At 39.1% G+C, this 20,490-nt stretch overlaps 1 protein-coding gene across 1 annotated transcript; it reads left to right on the forward strand.

Moving 5' to 3' along the window:
* The first annotated feature begins 1,411 nt into the window (after positions 1-1,411).
* On the forward strand, positions 1,412-18,617 carry LOC137281630 (ras-related GTP-binding protein A). Its single transcript, XM_067812990.1, has 8 exons — positions 1,412-1,573; positions 3,471-3,570; positions 4,874-4,940; positions 6,111-6,333; positions 7,477-7,572; positions 8,573-8,695; positions 12,066-12,273; positions 13,494-18,617. Exons 1-8 carry the CDS (start codon positions 1,562-1,564, stop codon positions 13,586-13,588), a joined length of 924 nt encoding a protein of 307 aa, XP_067669091.1. The 5' UTR covers positions 1,412-1,561; the 3' UTR covers positions 13,589-18,617.
* The last annotated feature ends 1,873 nt before the right edge of the window (positions 18,618-20,490 follow it).

Below are 20,490 nucleotides of genomic sequence, written 5' to 3' on the forward strand. Positions count from 1 at the left end.
TGTCTTTAAACTGAGGCTGGGAGATCATGTATTTGTTATCAGGTTGTTTGTTGATAAATTATATCTTTTCTGCATATTACACTATGCTGTTATTCATAGATGTAATTCTTATTCATCTGTTACAACCATGATGTTGATCTACAATAAATACAGTTATATCTGTCCTGGTTGCATGTTCATTTATCTCACCTTTGAGAAGGAGATATCAGACAGACGTGCACCTGGGTGCATGATTCATGAAGTACCACAGTCAAATAGAGCACCAACTACACTGTTACATCCTCCATATTGCCAGTGTATAGGTTTCGATAATAAGCCTCCACTATAACCTGGCTGCATCTACGGCTTGACCTGTGAAGGTCTGGGGTAGAATAGGCCTTCAGCAACCCATGCTTGCCATAAAAGGCGACCATGCTTGTTGTGAGAGCCAACTAACGGGATCGGGTGGTCAGAATCTGATTTGGTTGACACACATCATTGAATTCCAATTGCGCAGATTGATGCACATGGTGTTCATCACTGGATTATCTGGTCCAGACTCGATTATTTACAGACCGCTGCCATATGGCTGGAATATTGCTGAGTGTGGTGTAAAACTAAACCCACTCGCTCTACGACTTGATAATCCTGATAATTTATTTACCTCCATGTGTTGGCTCCACATTCTCACAGTAGCCACCGTTACAAGCGAACGTTTTAACAGCTACTCAGTAGGCTACCCCCATCATGAACAATGAATCACGATGAGCGCTTTTTATTGATACTAAATATATTGTGAGTATACTTGAAAAGCAAAACTGAATTCTCTGGTGGCATCCTATATCTCGACAGCAGATTTCTCCATTTGTATGTCAGGTGAAAACAGAATGTGAACAAAACAAGCATATATATATAGTGAGTGAGTTTAGTTTTACGCCACACTCAGCAATTTTCCAGCTATATGGCGGCGGCCTGTAAAACATCGATTCTGGACCAGACAATCTGGTGAGGAACACCATGTGCATCGATCTGTGCATGGGATAATCATCATATTTATTTCCCCATTGAATTGGACATTGATTACTGGGATTCGAACCCTAACTCTCAGAGTCAAGCCCTTAATCGCCAGCAAAGTCAGCTATCTGATCCGCTCAGACACCTCGACTACCACTTAAATTTTTACATCTTTGAAAGACAGGAACTCATCCTACAAACATATTCAAAGTAGAGTAGTTGCAGAAATTATTTTATTCGAATAGGCGTTATCCTACGTATATATAGCCATAAAAAACTCATTTGTATTTGCTTACTTTGAAAAACAAATTATATTTACTGTAGAAGCACAACGCTCGATATTGTCTGGAAAATGTCTGAAACAAGCCTGGTCAAGTCTACGACGTCGAGCGGAAGTGAATGGAAGGCTGGGCGACAGTCCAAGTCATGTGATCTTGGCGGAAGTGTGTGTTTTCAGAATTCAGAGGAGGTATCTTAAGTTTAACGGTTATGTACACAGCACCTCACGAAACAAGATCTACGTTTTTTCTGAGAAGGTAACTTGTGAAGAGGATTCGTCAGTGCCACCATGAAGAAAAAGGTTTGTAGTACAGTATATTCCTCGCCCAGTCAACATCAGATGAATCCACCTTCCAACAGCACTGCAGTGTGCATGATCAGCTGATTCATGGATTTGTGGTTGCTGGCTTTGTTTTCATGTGTTAAATGCGTAAATAAAACAAAGTAAAGGACACAAAATTCACACATCATCTGGGTGTGTGGTCATATTTATATAGTCACAACCCAAAATGGTCCGATTGGTTGAAGTCTAAAATAGTGAAGTATATTGCTGTTATCAGAGACAACATATAATGATAAAAATAATAGTGACAATATCAAAGATTTATTTTTTACGTTAGATAAATATCAGTAGAGTGAATTAACATAGCTATGAGGGAATTCTCCAGTAATCACTTGTCTTTATCCACCGTGTGTTTGGGGGAGTGGGTGGTGGCCTGTTTATGTAAGATGCAGTCCAGAATTGCATATGATCAAGTATACTGGCTTGCGACCAGTTATCGCCATTTTTAAGCGATTTTTAACGATTTGCTCCATTATTTCATATCATTTGTCTTGATGATAGATCAGCTATTCAACGATGTTTTCATCTTGTTTACAGTTGCCAATCGTGTTTCTCCGAAACACAGTCAGCAGGAAGCACGGTAGTGTAGACTGTGTAAACTAACAAGACCAGTTATCACCATTTCTGAAGTTCACATAATTTGACATAAACTTGGTAATAAAACTATTGTGTTTCAGGCCTTGACATATTGAAGAAATTTCTTGACTGGAATTTGTTTAAAAAAAAGAAATTTAAAAGAACAAAACACACTCTCACTGTGAATGTTGACAGATGCTGGTATAAGCTGATGGAAATATGGAGATGTCACCGCCAGGTTGAACTTATGAAAGTTGACATTTCAAGTAGTAGTTTGCAATTTTCGCAATGTTGTTTTCTAGGGGAAAAACAAAAAGATAAAGGTGAAAACTGACAGTTCTATTTTGTCAGTATCGTCTGCATGGTATCTGTCGAGTCCATAAAATGGAGGTCGAAATTTGGGTCAAAGTTAAGTGATTGAATGTTGGCATTATGGCTATGTTCAGACAAATTAAAATCTGCCCTTTTATGGACTGAATTGTCAAGTCATAGATTCACAGCACAGCCTGGATGATTTTCATTCAATTTTCATCTTTTATGAAATTTCAAGTCAACACATTAATGGTCACGTGACATACCCCCGATGTGTTTGGGTCTCGTCTTCAGAGGAATTTATATTTGTAACGTGTACAACATAAAATACTCACAGTAATTTTAACTCTTGTAACCAATCATTTTTTTGATGCGTCAGTGTGTGAAGTACTATAGAAGTACAAGTAAAGCTGTCTGCTCAAGCGCTGAAGCCAGGTGTTGGCGATTACTGGTACACTGCAATAACTGGTTGCTAGCCAGTACCCTGTGTTAGAAATCACTTGTCATATATGTCCTTATATTCCTGCAGTCCCTGCAGTGTTCTGTCCCTAGAATGCTTTCATGATCAGGACATTGTATGATCTTCCATTATCATGATATCCATGACTGTGCAAGAGATTTTCCTCAGTCGTCTCTAACAGTAATAAGAACCAACAAAGAGGAAAACGAAATACTATTTTGAACACAATGGACTTGTACCATTTAACTTGAGGAAATATGCCTCGTGTTTGCACCAAGTATCTTCTCAATTGTCCTGATCTCAGTCTCGGAGATTGCTTAGTTAATGTGATACACTGATGTGCGAAAATATGAACCATAGTTTTTGTGAATTAAGTATTGAACATGTTGTAACGCAAAAACTATTTTACATTAAATAAATGTTGGAACTGTCTTAAACAATACAACTTAACTGTCATTCCTATGCACAGTTGCCATGGTTACACACAGTTTTGTGCATCTATTTCAGGTGTTGTTGATGGGCAAGAGTGGGTCGGGGAAGACCAGTATGAGGTCAATCATCTTTGCTAACTACATTGCCAGAGATACCCGCAGACTGGGAGCTACAAGTAAGACATATTTCCATATCGATATCACTGATAATTCTTCTCATTTCCCATTATCATTATTTTTAGCCATACCTAACAAAACGTCATTTAGACTCATTGTGTGAGAGGTTGCATAATGATTGTGGAAAAAGTGATTAGGTTTAGTTTTACAGTGTTCTTTGGACGATGATGTCAGATGCCCTTGCACATTACCAAGTGATCACTTGAAGTTGCTGATGGCCATATGCAACTGTCTACAATGATGCTGAACTGGTCCAGAAACTAGTGAAGATGCTGGTTAGATTGGGTCTTCAGCAACCCATGCTTGTCGGTTGTGTAGATCGTTGTTCATGCAGTTGATCACTGGTTTGTCTGGTCCAGATTCGATTATTTACAGACCATCATCATATATCCGAATATTGCTGATTATGATGTAAGCTTGTTTTTCTGGCTACTTGATTGGTCTAGAGACGATTACATGACTGTTGACAAAAAAGCATATTGACTTCAACCCAGGTCCGACCAAGTCATATTGACTTGAGGTACTTATGACATCAAGCTATGATGTCATTCTATTGTTTACATGTCACAGTGGTGTTGACATAAGTTTTGTAGCAAAAATATACAAAAAAATCCAAATGCTCTTGACTAAATGGAAGTTTTGAATTATAGGAGCTATTTTTTCAGTAATTACATAATAAAACAGTATTGAATATTGACCAAGGTCGAAGCTCACCAGTCGATAATTGTATAGTGTGTCTCTAAACAACAAACCAACCAAACTGACCCAGAGATACAGTATTGTATAGCAGTATGGATCAAAGAATCCAGTGTTTGCCCCGACACAGAAAACCTGTGTGTTTGGCGCATTTACTGTCTCAAATATGTAGTGAATTTAAAAGCCTGCATGAAGATTGATGCAGTGCTATTGAGCCCTAAGGTGAGGCAATCTAAGTTGATTTGACATGTCATCGGTTCCCAGTTGCGCAGATCGATGCTCATTTTGTTGATCCCTGGAATGTCTGGTCAGACTTGATTATTTACAGACCGCCTCCATATAGCTGGAATATTGCAGCGTGCAGCGCAAAACTCAAATCACTCACTCACTCACTCACTCTCACTCATTCAAATCTGTTGGTTCGTCTCGTGTTTGATTGGCCAATCATAGGTTTGTTAGACTCAGTATAGCAGTGTATAAAGCTGAGCCTAAGTACACATAATGACCTAGACAACATATCCAATTTGTAATAGTGTGAGGTCAGGTATTTGAGGTAAAACTGTGGCTATACGTTGATATATAAACAGCTTGAATGTTGTGTTTCAGTTGATGTGGAACATTCTCACGTAAGATTCCTGGGCAACTTGGTGTTGAACCTGTGGGACTGTGGAGGGTAGGTTGATCTCTTAAACTGACAGGGCTCGTTGAGGGGAACAGGGGGCATGGTGGGCAAGATGGCTAGTGATCCAGCAAGGTTGAGTGTTGGGATCGAGCCCACCTGTGAGTGTGAAAACCATGCCATCAACTCTGTGTGAAGACTCTTTCCATGTTGTCACAGCCTCTAGTGTACAGTACACAACCCTGTGCACTTAAAAGAAACCATTAATCCATTGGTATATGACCAGATGGTGGCCACATGAATACGTTCATACACCTAGTTGCGGGTACAGCAACGCACAGTAAACTTGGACAAAGTACTGTGACTGTGTGTACCAGTCCACCAGCTGTGAATTGGTTACCTCGTTAGGATGAGAGAGCCACAAAATACTTGGTGCGCCTAGTGGCAGCAAGAGTTATATACTCTCCAGGGAGTTGAGATTGATAATAACATGTGACCGTGAGATTTACATCCAGTGATCCAGTTTATCATAAAAGCCAAAGTCTTATTTTCTGTAGGACTATGACATTCTAGTCAAGGGGATTATTGGGCATCATACGAGATTTTAAGCTCAAGTATTTCATCTAAATCCTCTTCGTTGGTCGTGTTGCAATAGTTCAACCTGTTAACACGTTTCTATTGGAGTTGAATATGAATGAATCACTGACTTACTGTAACACAAATTACATAAGTATTTAAGAAATACAGTTTGCTCTACCACATAATATGTCATGGGCACGAATATAATATTCTGTTTATTACCGAAGTTGTCAAATCGAGAAATAGGAACCCATGTCTACTTTCAAACACATGCTGGCTACCAGCCGTCGCCTCATGTCGAACACAGCGTAGCCAAAGAAATGTGACGTCATAGCATTGTTATGATGTCACGACACCATGACAAAGTGATATTTTGCCTAGGGCATCGTATGAAAATTATGAACCCTGATGTATTCACCCTCCAAGGTAATAGTGTAATAAAGCACACTTTCGCCCTGAACTATTACCGTTAAGGCTAAGACCTGCTCCCACAAAAGCTACCTTAGTGCAATGGCAGTTGCAAGCCTGTGTTAAAGTAGTAGGGGCTATGATTTTCATTGCACTAAGATAGCTTTGTGCAGACATGGCCTGATGTCTTCAGCCATACTGCTTGCTCGTCATAATGACACATGTTATAACCTGCAGACAGGAGGCGTTCATGGAGAACTACTTCGCCAGTCAGCGAGACAATATATTCCGGAATGTAGAGGTGTTGATCTACGTGTTTGACGTGGAGAGTCGGGAGCTGGAGAAAGACATGCACTACTACCAGTCTTGTCTGGAGGCCATCTTGCAGAACTCCCCCGAGGCTCGGATCTTCTGCCTCATCCACAAGATGGACCTGGTGCAGGATGACCAGAGGGAGCTGGTGAGGAGAGGGGTTGGGGGAGAGGACAGGGGGAGGGCGCTGGGGGGACAGGGAGATAGGCGATGGGTTGGTTCACAAGGCAAAGCTTTTTCATACATAAGTATGCTGGTTTCATCATTGAGTGAGTGAGTTTAGTTTTTTACCACACACAGGAATATTTCAGCTATATGGTCTGTAAATAGTGGAGTCTGGACCAAAAATTCAGTGATCAACAGCATGAGCATCAATCTGCTTAATTTGGAACAATGACGTGAGTCAACCGAGACAGCCAGCCTGACCTCCTGATCCTGTTAGTTGCCTCTTAAGACAAGCATAGTCTCCTTTTGTTGCAAGCTTGGATTATAGAAGGCCTATTCTACCCCAGACCTTCACGGGTCACCTCAGCATTGACTGAACCATAGATGAATAATAGCATCAAGGATACATATTCAGTTAAAATTTGGAAGGAGAAAGTAATATACAAATATTTTGTCAAGCTTATCATCCAGGGGTTGTTCATTAGTCACTAAACCACGAAATAAGTAAGTATGACAAAGGAGCTGATCATGATCATACATAAACATACTGAGCCAGTCCTGAAGTCATCATACAAACATACAAATTGTGTCAGCCAATAGGAATTCTACGGGGTTGGGTTTTTTCAAAATTGGATAACAGAGGATAATTCTTGACATGAACCTCATGCAGATTCCTTGATTTTACAGGCATTGTACAATTGGCATTACTGTGGCATATCAGAGAATATATTCCATAAAACGTAGTATAAAATAACATCTTCCTGGACAGTTGACTGGATAATCACATGAATGATAAGATGTCAATATTATTATAGCGTGATGAAATAGATTCATGCTCATGCTATTGATCACTGGATTGTCTGGTCCACACTTGATTATTTACAAAGTGCCATCTCTGTACTATTGCTTAGTGTGGCGTTAAATAACAAACCAACCAACCTGTAGCATGGATATTTGCTCATAATATCAATCTCTGGATTGTCTGGTCAAGTCTTTATTGTTTCAGTGTTTGTATCATATAGCCTAAATATTGCTGAGCATTGATTAAGACACAACAAATGTTGACATGAAGGCATGGGTGCATGAAAGTATTTCAATAATTCATCATATACAATTGTGTTGGCAGATATTCAGGGAGAGAGAAGAGGACTTGAAGCGATTGTCCAAGCCACTCAACTGTACATGTTTTGCTACCTCAATATGGGATGAGACATTATACAAGGTAACCACAGCATGTCAGCAGTGCTGGAGAATTGTGGGATGGCATTGTGGATAGTGGGGTGGCATCATGGTGAAAGCTATTGCATGTCACACCAAAGACCAGGGTTCAATTCCCAACTTGCATATAGTGTGTGAAACCCATTTCTGGTATCACACCATCATCAAATTGCTTTTGTATTACTAAAAGCTCCGTACAACCAGGGATTTAACTTGAGTCCTGTATTTAATGTTGTTTTAAGTAAAGTTATTATGTTGTGTATCATGATCAACACACATGAGAGATGTTGCTTGTGTGAGATCTAACATTATTACTCACCCATGGAAGATACTGCAGTGTAGTATTTTTACAGCAGTATTGCATTAGTATTACACTAGACATGTAACGTCATTACGCTTCACAGTAATGACGGCATTCATTATCCTCTATTTATGACCGTACTGAAATTGCAAATGATACCATAACCTAGACAGTATCAAACACTGTGATAACTTATCGTTAATTGATTGGAATTTTTACAAAAGTATTTGGACTTTTTCTGCATCCCTGTGGTTGCACTAATAAATTTTCTTGCATCCATTGTTAATTTTTATGAATATAGGACGCATGAATTTCCATCCTGTACAACCATACTCACTCACTCAGGGGCGGTGGGGTAGTCCAGTGGTTAAAGTGTTCGCTCGTCACACCAAGGACCCGGGTTCGATTCCCCACATGGGTACAATGTGTGAAGCCCATTTTCTGGTGTCCCCCACCTTGATATTGCTGGAATATTGCTTGAAAACGGCGTAAAACTAAACTCATTCACTCACTCACGCACTCACTCACTCATTCACTTGAAATTGGATAATCATGAGAACTGATCCCATGTTGGAACAAAATGGCCTTTTCTCCCACTTACGGTATTATAAGTCAGTACTTCCCTCTCTTCTCTCTAATTCCCTGACTCTCCTGTGAGGAGGCGTGTTTATTCTAAAGCAGTAAGAATGTTGTTTTTGTGTAGGGCTGGTCGTCCATCGTGTATCAGCTGATCCCAAATGTACAACAACTTGAGAATAACCTGAAGAACTTCGCAGACATCATTGATGCTGACGAAGTGCTGTTGTTTGAAAGAGCTACATTCCTGGTGAGTTGTTTCATGTTAACTCTCCCAGCTAGTCATCATTGTCAAAGCCTGGAATGATTCATGTGTTGTCTTTCATTTAAGAATTTAGTCTTAATGTATAATTTCTTCACCACTGTTATGAAGATCTGTGTAGCAAATGTCTGTAGCAGCCTTTACTTCTTTGGAAGGTGTGTTAGATGATGATCAGTGTTTATAGAGTTATACTCATAACATTTATCATTGGATTATGTGGTCCTGACTAAGTTGTTTGCTGACAAAAAAAAGTTTTACAGTCTTTTCTCAACCAGACCAGAAATGTTTTTAAGTGACAAATTTATTCAGTTTTGTTCTGGTCAGAGAACTAGTGGTTTGATATGTTCTGCTCACAACCTGCTGTCCTGCTAGATTTCTTCAGAAATCATCTACATTTTGTTCAGTGGCCATCCAAGAATACATGCGGAGGGGATATAGTCGACATCTCGTCCGTCCATCTGTAATCATTTTGTTTCCAGAGCATAACTCAGAAACCATTCAATATTTTTAGATCAAACTTGATAGATATAATAATCTCAGCCTATCGTTGTGCCTTTTGCTATTTACAGAGTTTTGGCATTTTATTGTTTCTGTTAAGTCATGGAACATTTTGGTGTTAGTCTTATGGTGGGGTGGACTTCATTTCCAGAGCAGAACTCAAAAACCATTCAATATTTTTTGCAAAACTTGGTAGATATGTGTTGCAGACCCCAAAGTGGTGCCTTTTGCTATTTACAGGTTTTTGTGATTTATCATTTTCTCGGTTTCCATGAACGCGTTTTGGACTTTGTCTGAAAATGGAGGGATGGGCTTCATTTCCAGAGCAGAACTCAAAAACTGTTCAATATTTTTCTCCAAAACTTGTCACATACATGAGTCAGAACCTAAAGTGGTGATATACATGTATTATTTTCTCAGTTTCCATGGAAACATTTCATGCTTAGTCTCAAAATGAGAGGGATGGGCATCGTTTCCAGATCAGAACTCAAAATCCATTCTTTATTTTTCTTGAAGACTTGGTAGATATATCAAACAGAATCTGATGTGGTGCCTTTTGCTCTTTGCAGGTTCTTGTGATTTATTATTTTCTCAGTTTCCATGGAAACGATTCAGACTTTGTCTCAAAAGTGAGAGGTGTGTTTCCGGAGCACATCTCAAAAGGTTCCTAATGTCTATCAGCAAAACTTAGTAGATATATGTGGCAGACCCCAAAAAGGTGCCTTTTGATATTTACAGGTTTTTGTGATTTACAATTTTCTGGGTTTCCATGGAAACATTTCAGACTTATCTTCAAATTGGAGGGATGGACTTTGTTTCCGGAGCACAACTCAAAAATTTCTAAATATCTTTATGCAAAACTTGGCAGATATGTAGGGGAGACCCTAAAGTGGTGCCTTTTGCTATTTATAGATTTTTGTGATATGTCATTTTCCCAGTCACCATGGAAACGATGCTGACTTAGTCTCAAAATGGAGAGATGGGCTTTGTTTCCGGAGCAGAACTCGAAAACTATTCCAAATGGTACAGCAAAACTTGGCATATATTTGAGGCAGACCACAGTAGTGCCTTTTGCTATTTACAATGTTTTGGCTTATTTATTTTTCCTGGTTTCCACTGAAACAATTCTGACTTAGTCTCAAAATGGAGGGATAGGCTTCGTTTCTTGGCAGATATCTGATGACTCTTGTTTTAGTAAGGAACTGTTCATTATTAATGGCAAGTGGAGATGATGAAGATGAATTTTATGGAGCAGCATGTGTATTGTATCTCTCTCTTGATGTCTTTCGCTGTCTCTCTCTCTGTCTCGATCTCTTGATCTCTTTCGCTGTCTCTCTCTCTGTCTCGATCTCTTGATCTCTTTCGCTCTCTCTCTCTGTCTCGATCTCTTGATCTCTTTCGCTGTCTCTCTCTGTCTCGATCTCTTGATCTCTTTCGCTGTCTCTCTCTGTCTCGATCTCTTGATGTCTTTCACTGTCTCTCTCTGTCTCGATCTCTTGATGTCTTTCGCTCTCTCTCTCTGTCTCGATCTCTTGATCTCTTTCGCTGTCTCTCTCTGTCTCGATCTCTTGATCTCTTTCACTGTCTCTCTCTGTCTCGATCTCTTGATCTCTTTCGCTGTCTCTCTCTGTCTCGATCTCTTGATGTCTTTCGCTGTCTCTCTCTGTCTCGATCTCTTGATCTCTTTCGCTCTCTCTCTCTGTCTCGATCTCTTGATCTCTTTCGCTGTCTCTCTCTGTGTCTCGATCTCTTGATCTCTTTCACTGTCTCTCTCTGTCTCGATCTCTTGATCTCTTTCGCTGTCTCTCTCTGTCTCGATCTCTTGATGTCTTTCGCTGTCTCTCTCTGTCTCGATCTCTTGATCTCTTTCGCTGTCTCTCTCTCTGTCTCGATCTCTTGATCTCTTTCGCTCTCTCTGTCTCGATCTCTTGATCTCTTTCGCTCTCTCTCTCTCTGTCTCGATCTCTTGATCTCTTTCGCTGTCTCTCTCTGTGTCTCGATCTCTTGATCTCTTTCACTGTCTCTCTCTGTCTCAATCTCTTGATCTCTTTCTCTGTCTCGATCTCTTGATCTCTTTCGCTGTCTCTCTCTGTCTCGATCTCTTGATCTCTTTCGCTGTCTCTCTCTGTCTCGATCTCTTGATCTCTTTCGCTCTCTCTCTCTGTCTCGATCTCTTGATCTCTTTCGCTGTCTCTCTCTGTCTCGATCTCTTGATCTCTCTTTCGCTGTCTCTCTCTGTCTCGATCTCTTGATCTCTTTCGCTGTCTCTCTCTGTCTCGATCTCTTGATCTCTTTCGCTGTCTCTCTCTGTCTCGATCTCTTGATCTCTTTCGCTGTCTCTCTCTGTCTCGATCTCTTGATCTCTTTCGCTGTCTCTCTCTGTCTCGATCTCTTGATCTCTTTCGCTGTCTCTCTCTGTCTCGATCTCTTGACGTTTTGATGTTGACTCTTACCGCCACCACCGACCTATTTGCAAATTGGGTATGGAAGAAGATTATGAAGTGTTTTCAAGGTATTTTCAGCTTAGCAAATTCTAATGACTTGCAGGTGACCATCACATCAGTGACCAATGAATGTTGTATTGTAGACAACCAATTATCAGACTTATCAGAACATATACCGTGGAGATATCGAGGATGACAACCAATGAACGTTGTATTGAAGTTTTGGATTTTTCATGACCTTTGAATATTACACTGCAGTGACCTTTGAACATTGTGTCGTTGGTGATCATTAAGTTGTACATGTGGTAGGTGGCCTTTGACCCTTGTATTTTACATGAACAATGAATATTTTGTTTTAGACAACTAATGGAAATTGTAAACAATACAGTATGTGACCTCTGAATGTCACATTGCAGGTGATTTCACATTGTGAACGGAAGCCTCATCGAGATGTACACAGGTTTGAGAAGATCAGCAACATCATCAAGCAGTTCAAGTTGAGCTGTAGCAGACTGGCGGCATCCTTCCAGAGCATGGAAGTCCGTAATTCATCCTTTGCTGCCTTCATTGACGTGTTCACCTCCAACACATACGTCATGGTCGTTATGTCAGACCCAGCAATTCGTAAGTATGGACTCACATCTGTATTATAGCCAATACAGAGAAACCTCCCTTAGTGAGACCAATATCAGCTGACAGTAAGTTTGAAACGTCTGATGGGTCTGGTCAGGTTCTAGGGTTTGACAGCACCTCACCAATACAGAGTTATCTCCCTTTGTAAGACCAGTATCAGCTGATCATGCGTTTAGATTCTCCTTTGGCCTTTGTGAGGTTCCAGGTTTTGACAGCACCACACCAATACAGAGTAACCTCCCTTAGTGATTCCAGTATCAACTGAACATTGGCTTGAATCGTCAGATGGCCCTGATCAGGTTCTAGTTCTTGACAGCACCACATCAATACAGAGTAACCTCCCTTAGTGAAACAAGTATCAGCTGATCGTAGGCTTGAATCGTCAGATGGCCCTGGCCAGGTTCTAGGTACAGAGTACCAATACAGTTACCTCCCTTAACGAGACTAGTATCTGCAGATAAGTTTTAATTCTCCATGAGTGAGTTTAGTTTTACACTGCGCTCAGCAAATTATTCCAGCTATATGGCTGTGGCTTGTAAATAATCGAGTCTGGACCAGACAATCCAGTGATCAACAGCATGGGCATCGATCTGCGCAATTGGGAACCAACCAAGTCAGTGAGTCTGACCACCCGATCCCATGGGTCACCTCATACAGCAAGCATAGTCGCCTTTTATGGCAAGCATGGGTTGCTTAAGGCATCTTCTAACCCAGACCTTCACAGGTCAGTTTCAAGATTTTGACAGCAGAACACCAATACAGAGTTTCCTCCCTTTGTCATACAAGTATCAGCTGTTCATAAGTTTGAATCATCAGATGGCCTTGAAAACCGCAATCATCCTGGCAGGCTTCACTAATTAGCATCATACACTTTCATTTCTTAACAAGCACCTCAGATATTGATAACCCGATGCCATTTAGAAAGTGGTCAAATGCAACATATATCATATTTGGGATTTCACTTTCTTAGTAAAGTACAAATTCTAGTACTTTTTCGGTTGAGTCCCATCCGGGATTCGAACCCCCACCCTCAGAGTCAGGCACCTATTTGCCAGCACACAAAGTCAGCCGCCTAGCCCGCTCAGTGGAGTTGCGGTGGGACTCAACCGAAAAAGTACTAGAATTTGTACTTTACTAAGAAAGTGAAATCGCAAATATGACATATCTTGCACCTCAGACATTGTGTATATTTTATTTGTTTATTATTCCAGCCTCTGCTGCCACACTCATCAACATCAAGAATGCTCGAAAACATTTCGAGAAGTTGGAACGTGTCGAACAGCATCCAGCCATAGCCAGCAGATGATTGGAGTAGACCCACAGTGCTAGTATAATACAACTGGTTGACTTGACTTTGATATATGTGTGTCTGCAGAGGACATACGATGAGTGGGCCGATGTGCATGACACGTGTATGATGGAGTGTGCTGACTTAAGTGATTTATCATTGAGGAACTGTGGTTCAAACCTGAATCCATGAATATTTCCAAATAATAGAACCATTAAAGGAATACAGGGGCTCCTCTCACGAAGCAGCTTGTACCAAGATTAACCTGAAGTCCCATTCTTTGACACGGTGGTTGCGTTAGTGACTTACGATCACCTTAGAGCTTGAGAAAGGAGGTCGTAGTTGGGTTGTCACAAGACTAAATTAGGAGATATGCCTTGACTTTTCAAGTAGATTGCAGGGGTTGATGAATATTCAATGAGCTAAATTTTCCCACAAGTTTGAAGATGTATGTTTACTGAATTGTATAATACAGCAAGCAGTGACTGTCTTTGTAGTACACTCTCTTTGTTAGAATGACTTGTCATCCCAACGTCATCAAGTTTTTCTGTAACATGTGAATCTACCTTGTTAGCTGAATGTGAAAAATGTGTATATTTCCATGTATTGATAAATATTGATCCAACTTCATATTTGATTTATATATTATGCGTTTTGTGTTTGCTTTTTCCAAATTTCAGATTCATGAAATTCAATCCTATTTCATTTTAATTTTTCAACCAATCAGATTCCTCCAACTGCTTCATTTCTATTTTTCACAAAACCAACATGGAGGCCGTATTGTATTAGGAGTCAATACATATGTGGTTCACTACAGAATTGACTGTTTCATTACAAACAGAAGCAGTGGCTTTCAGGCATGACTGTTATAATTCTTAAAGAATTAATCATATACTGTTATGTTACTATTTTCATATTTCAGAGCAAGTAAAAATCAGATATAGGTTGAAACAGTCAAGACCCATGTGAGGATACAAAATGGATGGATTTATATAGACTTGTTATTTTTTGTCAGATTTTCCACCCCAAATCAACAGCACATGCCACGTCCCAAATTTTGAATTATGAATCAAAATATTATCTATAACTACAATTTGCTAATATTATGGCTTTATAGTTTTGTAGGAGTTGTATAACACTGATAACTGGACCAATAACTTGTGAATTATATCCTTTTGTTTAATTTTTGCATTGAATGTAGTAATACAATACATCTTAAGCTGACATTAAAGGAACTTTAAAAATATTTGAAATTGAGAAAGTACATTCAGACATTCGTGTTTCTGTTGTGACTACTGCTGTGTATGATAAATCAGGAAAAAAAGATGTAGAATAAAAAAAAATGAAATTCTAATCAAAATATTGTTGAACTAAGTTAATGCTGTAAGAGTGTCAGAAAATACCGACCCACTTGTCAATACTGTTATTATATCTGAGAAAACCTGAATGTGCTCCTGTCAAAGGGAAACAACCCTTTTAACAGAACTATCTGTGAAAGGTCAGCCACACAAATATGAAGAAAGTTGTGGTTTTGGGTCTGTTGCCAGGATACTTACTTTATATATTTATTTTTAGCAATTAGTTTTGTTTGTTTTGTTTGTGTTACTGTTGTCACTTGTCTGTTTGTATTTATATCTCAAACAATGACAGAAGCATCACGTGTCTCTTCTAAAGTGAAAATTTAAGCAAATTCAAATGTTTGTCTTGCTGAAATGTTACTGCATTCAATACAAATTCATTATGAATCATTACAGGTGTATCAGTTTAATACCTATCTTCACGCAACCATCTCCAAATCTTAACCCCAACCTGCAACCATTGTTATTTTGGCTGAATATTAAGCACTATGGAACGATTTTGTTTCCAAACAAAACTCAAATACCTTTCATTTCTGCTGCAAGGAAAATGAATGTGTTTACTGCAAAGAAGCCATCCTTACTAAGACTGGTTATAAGCTGGATTTGCTTTTTCCTGTGTTGTTGTATTCCTATTTTGGTACTAAATTACAAGCACATTTCATCTTCAGTTTTCCAATTGTGAAGAAAAATATCTGTGCGCAAGGCAACAATTGTGAATATTTTCAAGATTTTTTTTCCCATTGCAAGCAATTTACTGAAAAGGTAATCCAATGACTGTTGGAGTTTTTAATGTGGCAGTATGTGCTTTCCGTACCATTCTGAAAGTCTGTTGACTGGATTTGTGTTGTTGTCACAGTAGGATAAAGACCTTCCATTTCACTGTGTGTAATGCTTCCTTTTTTAGTGCTTGTAAAATTCTGTTCACCACTCTTGGAGATGGGTGTGACACAGTCATTATAGTTTGGGTGTAATAACGTGTGATTTTAGCAGTTTCTTTCCAATGAAAGAAGTTTCATGTCTTTTAGGATATTGATATATCAGAAATCAAAACTGATATAATATTCAATTTGACCATTGTGTAAACTCTATGCCTTTCTTTGCTGATTGCAGCTGACAAATCAGAGCTAGGTCCCTATCACTGCTTCTTGACTTTTGACCCTTATTGTTTTTCTTCCTTTAGTGTGAAAACACTTGTTGGCAGTCACTGTCCTGTTTCAAGTTGATATTTCCACTAAATGTCAGCCAATGTAAACAGTAACATTGTCAAGTCAGATGAGCAGTATTGCCCAGACTTGCGTCCCAATGATTATTACAATCATAGCCATCTGAAAAATAATTCAACTCCTTCCGACAGAATATCTGACAAAACAGCTTGTTTTGATGATCAGATTTTTTTTTCATCAAAAAATACAACTGTTTCTGTGAAAACTGAAGAAAGTGCTCTCTGACCTCAAGTCGAGACATTGATATTGGTCTAAATCGCCTTCTGCTTTGGTTACAGTGTAGCATCTGGGCTCCAGTAGAAAACTACTTTTAAGATATTCAGTAAAATAGCCAAATATTTGTTACACTATATGCAGTGTAATTTCGAGTGCCATGCATCCTTAAACTCAGCATTCTTTTTCTCTTGTGACAAAAGTTTGTAGGATTACCAATATTATTTACGGTAGCTAGAAATGTGTTTGTAATACAAAACAAATAGCATTTGTCCTGAATGGTTGAAAGCCATTTCCTACTCACCATATACAGAGTTACTCCCCTTCTCTGTGCCAGAAACCAATGATTTACCTGTTAAACATCAAAGCGTCACTTTTGGATTCCTCACATTGAGCTGAAGTAATGTTAAGAGCCAAACTTAATCACTTTTTCACAATAATATGATTTTACTGTCATCATATCCCAGTTGTGTAAATAGATGCTGTGCTACTGATGACTGGATAGTCAGGTCCAGACATTATTTTTTACAGACCATCATTATATGGCTGGAATATTGTTGGAGCATGGTGTTAAACAGGTGGCATGCTGTTGTGCAGCACAATTTTACTGCTGTGATCAGCAATTTTCTCTTGCAGCATGAGAATTTTCATTTTCTTTGTGCTAAGGTGATTGTCTGGTAAGGGGCCAGAGTGTTCTAACAATGGAGATGTTTGTTTGTTTATTAAACACTACACTGAAATAACACAGCATAGTAGTGTGTCATTACTAGATAACAGAAGGCTTTCAATATAGATGTCTGGATGATACTCTCTATTTATTGTCTACAGCTACAGTTCATAGATAGATATATATATGTAACCTGCAGGTACTCCTGATGTCAGTTGTCTTCATTCAACACAATTTCTAATAGACATGTGGTTACTACATTCCTCCATCACCTGTGGAGACCCACCAGTTTGAACCATATCCTTGCTGCCATCAAACCTAGGTTTTTTCCAGAGTTAAGTCCCTTAAGCATGACAGGAACATGTACTGAACACCAAAAGAAGCGCAGGTCTGTCTATATTGTCAAGTTTTAAAATTGAAAACATAAACCTGAATGCATACTTTTATGGACTGATTCTTTGAAGATTTTCACATCACCATATCTGTCCTTGTGCCTTTCACAAAACTGATATTACTTCAGGCATTCTTCTCCAGTGTTGTGTTGGAGAGCCAAGCAATTCAACAAGGTTCCCTCTGGGCATTTTGAGGTAGACTCGCCAAATGTTTTGTTTGTTTTGTTTTTTTATTGGATGGGTGGGGTGGGTGGTAGTATAAATCCAAATTTTGGGGTCAAACAGATTGCAAAGATTTTCAACTAATAATTTGTGTATTTTTTTTTTCAAGCACAAATGTATATGCCTCTAATCCTAGAGTTAGTATGTGTACTTTCAGATTAGTTTCAAATCAGAGATCAATTTACAGTTATTTCTTTCAGCATTGAATTGTGTGGTTTTGCTGATATTGCATCAGAAGCGACAAAATGTTTATTTTTTAATGCGTATTTTAACTTTACGCTGCATCATATACACAGGTTTTCCGCGTCAAGGGTAGCCCTAGTTAAAGCACTCCCCGCTGTGATACTGCTGAAATATTGCTTAAAGCTGCATAAACTTATCTAGCACTGTTGCACCACACATTATTGGGATGTATTGTCAGTGATGGAGGAATGTAGGGTAGACAAAACCAGTCAGGCACAATCTACAGATTCCAAGATAACCTGGCTGCCATTGTACAAACTGATCTTGAATCGTAACTCTTTTTCCATAAGGACTTGAGACAGACGTAGCTCTAAGCTTGCTTGGAACAGAGGCACCTTTGCCCATGTTTTATCCTCTTCTTGCTGATTGCAGAGTGCCACTTTACAAAACAACTTTTGCACTATGAGAGTCGTAAGGTATAGGAATTAAGATCACCTTAGCCCTTTGACAGCTTTGTACACTGGCACCCAGGAGAACAAAACGTACTATCTTACACCTTTTGATATTATGCAGCCACAGTAAGGAACCACCAAATTTTTCTGATTCTTTATTTGCTGGAGACCACAAATAAGGAGTGTTTTGCCTTAAAGGAACCTCGATTACCAATCGTTTTGAGAAAATGTAATGAAGAAGATTGATTATGTAACTGTGACACTAAGACTAATGAAATTGTGTTAGTCTGTTGCAGAATGTATCAATGCTGAAATATTAAATAAAATTTAAAGAGGAGTTGATGTTATTTACTGCTACTTGCAACCACTCTCAGCTGAAAGTTGATCCTGCACGCTTCTTGTTATTGACCTTTAATTGCCGGACACATCTGTTTGCTGATGTACAGAGGCAAGGGATCAGTAGATGCATGCCTTTGTTGAAATTCTTGATGTACCCAGAAGACAGTAGGTCATTGCTCAGTGATGTTTTTGTTGATGAGAGTCTTATCCTTTTTTTTATCTTTCAGCATCTCTTTGTCTCAGTGTCCGAAATAGTTTCCAAATATTGCTAGCCAGTAGGGACATCCTTGATTAATATTCTGAATGATGAGCTCCAAGCACAGTAACAAGTTTTACATCACACTCAAAAGTGCTCTATAAACAGTCATTTCTGGATCAGACAATCCCACTATTGACATCACGAGCATGGGTCTATGGATGGGATATGATGACATGCATTAACAAAGACACCCAGTCAGATTACACAGTCACCTTAAACTCAGATGCCAACCCTCAATCAAATGAAAGCAGAGTCATGCCTTGCCTAAAGCAATTCTCGAGCCTTGAAGGTGTGAGTTGGGGGTGAGCGTGAGAAGGGGATCAGGACCCTTTTGACGGTGGGTGTCTGGGGGCCTCACCTACAAAAAAAGATTTAGTCTGCTGAAAATATGCAATTCTGGTCATACTTAACCAGATAATACTTAACTCAAAAGAACATATTCACTATTTGCTAAATTTCTTTCAAACATTCCAAATTTATTAACATATTTGTATTGTCTGAAAAATCAGTGTGTTTTACAAATCGGAGAATTGATTTTCTGCTTAAAAATCAGAGTGGTTGGCATCTCTGTAAACATGCATGGATTGTTGTAGCCCAATTCTAAGTAGGTGTTTCACAGGTGAGTGAATGAGTTCAGTTTTATGCCACACTCTGCAATATTCCAGCTATATGGCTGCCTTCTGTAAATAATCAAGTCTGGACCAGACAATCCAGTGATCAACAGCATGAGCATGAGCTCTGAAACTGGGAACTGTCAACCAAGCCAGATCATACAAGCATCGGTTACTGAAGGATAATATTCTAACCCGGACCTTCATGGGTATGTAGATAGACAGACAGAAAATGTAACATGTCCATTTCACAATAATAACCATTTTATAAGATCAGCTGGATGCAGTCAGGGGGGGCAAATAAGGCCTTGGCTTACACAGGACTGTTGCTAGGAAGGTTGGGCAAGCATTCAAAGCATTAATTATAAAGCTTTACAACCTATTGGGCCTACACGAATTAATTGGCTTGCTACAGATCTGCATTGCATTGAACAGGTCATAGCGTTAAGGTGATCATACCTCAAATACGTTAACATGGCCTTAAGGTAGCCTCAGCAACCTGGGCCCACTTGCACAAAGCAATCTTAGCGCTACGACTGTCTTAAGCCTAAGTTGAAGAATGGGAGTTAAAATCACTGTAGTGCTTAGACTGCTTTGAGCAAGGTAGCCTTGGCAGCCATGTGATTGAACCCCAACCTTCCCCTGTATGACCAGACCTACCTCTGTATGATCAGACAATGACATAACCACAGGTACGATGTGATACTTTATTTCTTTTGTTAATTTGTGAAATACATGACAGGACTAGACCATGGGTTTACACTTTTCATGATTAATGTTTCATCTTTTGAAAATATACAGTGGAATAGATGTGAAGTAGGAAAGAATGTAAATTCTGAGTTAAATGTGCAATATATTCTCAGTCATAAACAATCTTAAGCTGTTACGTATGTATAACCTAGGCAACTTATTGGCAAACATAGTTTGGCATGTTTCAGTGGAAGTAAAGGACAAAAATACAAATGTACTAGAAAATATTATAAAAAAATATATGACGAAAA

Source organism: Haliotis asinina, chromosome 4, assembly GCF_037392515.1.
Source record: "Haliotis asinina isolate JCU_RB_2024 chromosome 4, JCU_Hal_asi_v2, whole genome shotgun sequence".
Lineage (NCBI taxonomy): Eukaryota > Metazoa > Mollusca > Gastropoda > Lepetellida > Haliotidae > Haliotis > Haliotis asinina.